At 34.6% G+C, this 8,561-nt stretch overlaps 1 protein-coding gene across 1 annotated transcript in view; it reads left to right on the plus strand.

Annotated features, from left to right (window-relative positions):
- Positions 1–335: 335 nt before the first annotated feature.
- Positions 336–8,561, plus strand: part of SULT1B1 (sulfotransferase family 1B member 1) — a 13,220-nt gene continuing 4,994 nt past the window's right edge. The window contains exons 1-5 of the mRNA XM_007450174.1: positions 336–605; positions 887–1,015; positions 4,820–4,917; positions 6,664–6,790; positions 7,424–7,518. Coding sequence (XP_007450236.1) covers positions 458–605; positions 887–1,015; positions 4,820–4,917; positions 6,664–6,790; positions 7,424–7,518 — 597 coding nt within the window. The 5' untranslated portion in view covers positions 336–457. The remainder of the gene's footprint in view (positions 606–886; positions 1,016–4,819; positions 4,918–6,663; positions 6,791–7,423; positions 7,519–8,561) is intronic.

An 8,561-nucleotide genomic window follows, 5' to 3' on the forward strand; every position in this document is an offset into this window, starting at 1 on the left:
CAGACAGAGAAAACAAATTCATTATACTCAGAAGAACCAAGGTGAGAAACACAACAGGTTTCCTGTGAGAAAAAATGAGGTACAACTGGAGTATAACAATGACTGATAGATTTATTTTGTTTAGGTCCAGATATTTTTTAGCATATTTCTGTGAAGTGGTATTTTTAATTCAAAGTAAAATGTGCAGTTCTATTTCTTTCCAAAGCTTCCATTAAAGACCTTTGATCTGCTTGTCACTGAGCCAGCTGCTGCTCTTGCAATCTACAGCTGTACACCCATAAAAATGCCCTTTGTATTTAGATCTCTTGTGCTCAGTGTGTTAAAGGCCAATTTTACTGTCAAGTTGCAGTGTCTTAATAACATTAGTTACTCAGTTTCTTATTTTTACCCTCTTTTTTCTCCATGATTTGATTATTCTTAAATATTCTATTAAGTATTTTTACAGTCTGGAACAAAGATGACTTCCCAACAAGATGTCCTGAGAAAAAATCTGAAGATAGTCCATGGCTGTCCCATCACCTATGCTTTTGCAAACAACTGGGAAAAGATTGAACAGTTCCAGAGCAGGCCAGATGACATTGTGATAGCCACTTACCCCAAATCAGGTGAGTTTTGTGGCCTGACAAATGAACGTCTAACTTCAGCTTTTGTTCCCTGAAAATTAGCTTCTCTACAAAATCGCTAACATCCTAAATAAAATTAGTATTCCTAAAAGTCAGTCTAGCCATCTACTTTGAGTATATTAAAATGGACATTTGGGGCATAGAAAGGGAAACTCTGCAGAATTAATTTTCTAAGATAATATATTAAGGTGGCAGGCTTCCAACTGGGACTTTTTGCCCCCAGATTCAGGTGAAGCTTATAAAAATGTTGTCTTTTGCCACAGGTACCACTTGGGTTAGTGAAATTTTGGACATGATTCTAAATGATGGAGATGTTGAAAACTGTAAGCGAGATGTTATAACTGTGAAAGTTCCAATGTTGGAAATGGCTCTTCCTGGACTGGGGACTTCAGGTAATTTTAAATCACCCAGAAATTATAATTTTGTAGTAGTATTTACATCACATATTAAACACTGTATTTGTGGTGTCCATTCAAGGAAAATTGAGTATATTTGGTAACATAAAATGGAAGTTTTGCAAGCAGTACAATAAGCAAAGCGTACAGAGAAACTGTAGTTTAGTCCATTGCATGCACATCCAGGTATGCTAATCAAAGATAAAAGAATTTTGTTATAGAAAACAAATAAAAATCTCATTGATAAAAAAACCGTTTCTTATCTTTTACTGAATTTTGTTGTATAAAATTTGGCAGATTAGAACAGTAATTTCTTAATTTAGAACATTGCTGTAATTAAATAAATAAGTACCAATGCCTCATAAAATATAAAATTTATTATTAATACAATTCATTTTTCATTGCACAAATATTTACTGAGTGCTTCCAAAGAACTATGCACTGTGCTACGGACTAGATAAAAAATGATCAGTAGGGGCTTCCCTGGTGGCACAGTGGTTAAGAATCTGCCTGCCGATGCAGGGGACACGGGTTTGAGCCCTGGCCAGGGAAGATCCCACATGCCGCAGAGCAACTAAGCCTGTGCACCACAACTACTGAGCCTGTACTCTAGAGCCCATGAGCCACAACTACTGAAGCCTGCACGCCTAGATCCTATGCTCTGCAACAAGAGAAGCCACTGCAATGAGAAGCCCTCACACCGCAACAAAGGGTAGCCCTTGCTCACGGCAACTAGAGAAAGCCTGCACACAGCAACGGAAGACCCAACGCAGCCAATAAATAAATAAATAAATTAATTAATTAATTAATTAAATCTATTTAAAAAAATCAGTAAATTAGATGTCCTATCTCCAAGGAGCTTACAATAACATTGTGACATTAAATAAGTAAAGAAACTAGCAATATACAAATATTGTTAGCCTAACATATCCATAGAATAGGGCTCTACAAAAGGGAACATCAGGAGACTTCACTTTAGATTGGGTAGTTAGGGATATCAGCTCTGAATGGAGACTTAAAGCTTTGCACAATGCTAGAGAAAGCATATTTCAGGAAGATGAAGCATTAGGTATGGGGGCCTAGATGCAGAAAAGACCTAGGTGTAGTCCAGGGACTAAAAAAATCAACCACCACCACCACCAACAACAACAATGAAAGGACGGAAAAGTGAGGGGCAAAACAATTGGAGACTAGACAGGGACAAATCATGCAGGGCTTGTAATTCTTAAGAAATACTCAGTGAGCTAAGAGAGAATCAGCAGAGTAGGGTATCATGTAAGCAAGTGAGAAGGGTTCAAAAAGCGAGGGCTGGCTTTCAAATGTTGCTAGAAACCTGGGATAAAAAGAAAGTATTATGGTGATGAATGTCTATCAATGTAAGCAGCAGAATTCAAATTCTCTCCCCTATTGGAGCTAGTTACTTCCACAGGCAGAGAAGGACCAGCTGAGAGGGTATCATTCCCTCTGTGTGGTTGCCTGAAGTCAGAGAGCAAATGCTAAAGCTTGAAACTAAAGGATTATTCTGGGACAAGCAACCAAAATGAGTACCGAGTGAGTTAAGACTCCAGAACCATAGAAAAGTATGAAATGAAAAAGTGATAGAATCAAAGTAATCAGGACAGGGGAGTCAGAGATTACTGGTAAGAGACGGAGGTTGGGGGTGGGACGTGAGTCTGTGTAGCATCACCAGAGAGTGAGTAGGTGAGATTCGGCAGGTAAAGGAGAGTAAAGTGACACTCAGATTTCCTCTGTAACCTGAATGTGTATACTTGCGATGTCATTACATATTCCCAACATTCACATTTAAGTATATAAAGGGTTCATTTAAAGGACATCATGTGGCAAAACAATCACAAGACAGAAGAAGCTGAGAAAACTTTCAGTGAAGTTAAGAGATGGAAGAGGAAGAACAGATAGTGAAAACTTTATAAAAGAGACACATAAAATTTCATGTCATGGACATTGAGGCAGAGTGATTTGTGGAAGATTATGATTTCTCATTTCTATATGCTGGATAAAGTGGCTGCAGCTACCAGGTCAGTAGAAACATAATGAATTAGCTGGTGGAATTTTACAGGTGTATAATTAATAGTTCCAGATAAAATCCAGGATACCCAATTAAATTTGAAAATCAGATAGATACCTCTTTTATTTAGTATGGTTCAAATATTGCAGGGGAGATACTTACAGGTATCTGTTGTTTATGTGAAGTTCAAATTTTACTGGGATTCTTGCATCTTTATATCTTAAGTCTGTCAACCCTATCTGCATTGATATTAAGGGGTTCTTCTTGATACCACCATGTGCTATGAACTGTTCTCTACAGAATATTCACTGGTGAACATAACAAGCTACGTTTCTGCTCTTATGGACTCTCCATTCCAGTGTGCATTTGAGAATGAGGATGGGAAGAGGCATTGGAATTGACAATAAACAAATAAATAAGCATAAAGTGTGAGACAAAATATGTCCTGTATAGAACATTTAAACAGGATGACATATTTGAAACTGAGTGGCTTTTAAACATATGTAGTTAATTTTGTGAACAATTGAAGCATAGGATTGCTTTGAATGAGTGAGTCATACAATATGGGGCAGGTGTGCCTTTGTATGCAAAATATGGGAAGATGATATATATAGGATTAACAGGTAATCTAGAGGTTAGACTGGGTGTAAGTCATATTGTCAAAAAAATGTACAGGACTTTAAGATTGACTGGATGTGAAACCTGAAGGAGGAGGCAAGAATAATTGAGATTTTAGGGACTGACAACTCTATATGGGATGGCATTATTAACAGATAAATCTGGGAAGTGGTAAAGGCCACTGAGCCCATTAAAAAATCATAAATTAAGGGTAATCCCAGCTCTTCCTGGTCTATGTCAGAAATTCTCTGAGTATGCCTTTACCCTAAAAGTGCCCTCAGACTGGCCAAGTCACTTATAGATTGATCTAGGACCCTGGGCTCTTCCTAGCTCTTCATGTAGAAAATAAATGGATACTTTCTGTCACAAGAAAGTTCAAATAACCCTTAACCAAAGACTTAATTTGAAACTAAGTTCTATTACTTATTAGTTGTATGTCTTTAAAAATTTCAACCAGCACCTAAAAATTGCACAAAAATTTCATTTTTTATATGTGTAGTATATATATATATATATATATATATATATATATATATATATATATATATATATATAATAACATAAAGAAAATCTACATATATATGTGTAATATATATATATATATATATATATATATATATATATATATATATATATATATATATATAATCACATAAAGGAAATAATGAAAATGCAGGTACAACAGGTGATGCTCTACAAAGATATCATCTATACTACAATAGCTGCTGCATAACGATAGCCAATATGAGAATTACCAGTTATCAAGATCTCTGACATACAGGAAACATTTTTGTAATTACTTGTAATAATGCAAAGGCATGATAAAACTCCAAATTGCTAAGGTTGGTATTATTACTTGTCATTTGGGAAGTGGTTAAAATGAAGCCTAGAGACTCTGGGATACTTTCAGATATTTCATGTTGAGTAAGTGATAAAGTTAGGATTTGAACCCAAAGAGGCTAACCGCAGAGCCCAAGGTCTTAACCATTAGAAAATATTGGCTCTTAGAATCCAGATAAATGATGCTTGAGATTGGTTCAAAATTTAGCAGGATTATATACTGGTCAAAAATATTTTGAAAAGTTGGTTAAGAAAATCCGGAAATGCAGGCTCCTTGGAGACTCTAGTATCTCCATAACCAAACTAAATTTCCCTAGGTATAGAACAATTAGAGAAGAATCCATCGCCCCGGCTTGTGAAGACACATCTACCAATTGATCTCATTCCTAAGTCTTTCTGGGAAAACAACTGCAAGGTATACTCTAAACCACAAGTAAATTTTTTAATGTGACTTTTAACCCTTTTTCACTCACATAGTAAGTAAAGTAATTGCTCAAATGTTTTGTTTATCTGTTACCATGAGAAGTGAGCTACATTTTAAAAAGTGTTTCGATTAAAAGAACACGTTTTAGCCTAAATGTACATGCTCAAGTTTTCCAAAGTTATGCAGCAACAAAATCCTTATCTCAGCACAATATTGCTACTATTATTTCCCAGCTATCTTATATAGTTTGGCCTTCCCTGAAAACTCAGCATAAGTATATCAATTCTTATTTAATAGTTTGGTAAAATTCTTCAGTGAGATATTTGAGCCTGGATATTTGCTATGGGGAAACTTTTAAATTTAAAACTCATTTTATTTTCAATAATTGTAAAGCTATTCAGATTGTCTATCTGGCTTTTGCTAGTTTGTGATATGTGAGGAATTCTAAGTTGTTGAGTTTTATAGTGAAATGTTAATAATATTCCCATCTTATTCTTTCTTTTAACAGGCTTTTTTTTTTAACAGCAATTTTATCTATTTTTAAAGCAAATTTATTTTGACGGAAAATTGAGAGGAAGTTAAAGAGGTTTTCCATACATCGCTTGCTTCCACATATCCATAGACTCTCCATCATCAATATCTCTGACCTCTCACCAGAGCAATACATTTGTTACAATTGATGAACCTACATGGACACATCATTATCTCCCAAAGTCCATAATTTACCTTAGGGTTCACTATTGGTGTTGTACATTCCATGGGTTTGGACAAATGTATGATGACATGTATATACCATTATAGTACCATACAGTGCAGTTTCACTGCCTTATAAATCCTCTGTGCTCCACCGATTCATTTCCTCCCCCTAACCCTGATCTTCTTATTGCCTCCATAGTTTTGCCTTTTCCAGTATGTCATATTGTTAGAATCATACATACGTAGCCTTTTCAGATTGTATTCTTTCACTTAGTAATATGCCTTTAATATTCTTCCATGTCTTTTCATGGCTTGATAGCTCATTTCTTGTTAGTAATGAATAATAGTCTATTGACTGGAGGTACCAGAGTTTATTTATCCAGTAACCTACTGAAGGACATTATGGTTGTTTCCAAATTTTGGCAATTATGAACAAAGCTGGTATAAACATTCATTTGTAGGTTTTTGTGTGAACTTTATTTTTCAACTCCTTTGGGTAAATACCAAGTAATGCAATTTCTAGATTATATGGTAAAAGTATATTTTGTTTTGAAAGAAACAAGTGTCTTATGAAGTAGCAATACCATTTTGCATCCCCACCAGGAATGAATGAGATTTCCTGTTGTTCCACACCCTCACCAGGATTTAGTGTTGTCACTGTTCTAGATTTTGGCCATTCTAAAAAGTATGGAGTTGTGTCTCGTTTTAATTTGCATTTCCCTGACGAAGTAAGATGTTTGGTATCTTTTCACACTCTTATTTTTCTTTTAATACCTGCAAGATTTGTTGTGATATCCCCTGTATTTTATTTATACTAGTAATTTGTGTCTTCTCTATTTATTTTGTCAGTCTTGTTAGACGTTTATCAATTTTGTTGATTTTTTTAAAAAGATCCAGCTTTTTGTTTCATTAATTTTCTTAATCTTTTCCTGTTTTTAATTTCATGGATTTCAAACATGTTGGTTTACATGCCTACTATATGTTACTTTTTTTCTTAAATAAAATATCATGTATTTGAATTTTTTCATCCTCCCCCTGCAGATGATTTATCTGGCTCGAAATGCCAAGGATGTTGCAGTCTCATTTTACCATTTTGACTTAATGAATAATTTACAACCTCTTCCGGGAACCTGGGGAGAATATCTAGAGAAATTCTTGACTGGAAATGGTAGGATGGCCTTGACCAAAAATTAATGTCTTTTTAAAATTATTTTAAAAAATAATATTAATCATTACAAGTATGAATTTTCCTTCCAAAACACTTATTTTTCCAAATCAGTAACAAGTGCATTCAAATACCATTTTAAAATTAAATCAAATGCATCTAATATTTTACTATGACTTTCAACATATAAACCTGGTATTAAACATTGGCTTAATGAAAATATTCTTGAATCTCTTTTCAGTTGCTAAAAACCCATTCTCAGTTCCTGCTCAGAATAGAAATTGTTTAACTTGCCCAAATCATTAGTTAAATCTGTTACAGATATATTTATAGTACTTAGGTAAATAATTGATTGAGTACTTCATAAAAGGATAGTTTTCTTCTGTGTGAGGCTAAGTATAACCTATTAGAGGTCAATGTATTTTCATTTGAAATGCTTCTTTTGTACTTAATATTTTTAAAAATCTGATTATACATCCATAAATGGCTGATGGTATATAATTGTTTAAATTGGCTTTACAGTCTCAGTTCCCTTGAGTACTAAATTCCACAAAATGTTTGTACACTTTGACTTATTGGTCACAAATCTTTGGTTTGATGAATGCTTATGGAAATAGACTGTTTCTCTGGTTTTAGTGGCCTTCGGCTCCTGGTTTAATCATGTTAAAAGCTGGTGGAAGAAAAAGGAAGAACACCCAATACTTTTCTTATTCTATGAAGATATGAAAGAGGTAAAATGGTAGAAATGCATTCTAGATAATTCTTTAGCTACATCTTGGGGTAAAAGGATTATTATATTTTTTCAACTTAATCTATGGAGTCCAAAATGACATGATTGCTTTGCCTATTTTCCATGCCTACTTACCCAAATCTTGCTAAGGTCATTAATGACAATAACTGAAATCAATGACATTTTTATCCTCATCCTTTTTAACCATTGTGTTTCTTTGGAGCACCTTTTCTTTTCGAACTTCTCTCCTACATTTAATTGGTTATCACATTGTCATGGTTTTCCTGTGAATCTCTATCACTTAGTCATTTTCTTTTTGAACTCTTTGCTATAGTTTGATGATCATGTCCAAGCCCACTGTTGCCAAAGCTATTTATGTGTTAATGACCCACCAAAAACTGCGTTTTAATTTCTACCCTGAATTCAAACCCATGTTTTTATTAAAACAACCCTCAAATTTAACATGTTCAAAACTAAACTCATCTTGCTTCTCTCTCTCCAGCAGGTAATCCTTTTCCTTTATTCTCTCTTTTGGTTAATGATGTTTGGTTGTTCATTCAGAGTTCAAAGCTTGAAAGTAAATTGTCCTCACTGGCTTTCATGTAGCTGATATGGTTCCACTATATCCTGAACATCCCATTGTTTCACATGCTCTAACTATTATATCTTTCAAATGCGTCCTTCTCCTTTACATCAGCTTGGTGCTTTGTGACCACCTAGAGGGGTGGGATAGGGAGCGTGGGAAAGAGAAGCAAGAGGGAGGGGATATGGGGAGGTATGTGTATGTATAGCTGATTCACTTTGTTATACAGCAGAAACTAACACACTATTGTAAAGCAATTGTACTCCAATAAAGATGTTAAAAAATAAAAAGACAACAAACTGAAATTGCAAAAAAAAAAAATACACATGCACATACATTCACCACACACACACACACACACACACACACACACATAAACACACAGAGAGTTAATAAGACATATTATTAAATGCTGTTGCTTCCCTACTACATAACAGATACAGTCCAAATCCTTCAGCAGG

The sequence above is a fragment of the Lipotes vexillifer genome, unplaced genomic scaffold (assembly GCF_000442215.2).
Source record: "Lipotes vexillifer unplaced genomic scaffold, Lipotes_vexillifer_v1.1 scaffold1103, whole genome shotgun sequence".
NCBI lineage: Eukaryota > Metazoa > Chordata > Mammalia > Artiodactyla > Lipotidae > Lipotes > Lipotes vexillifer.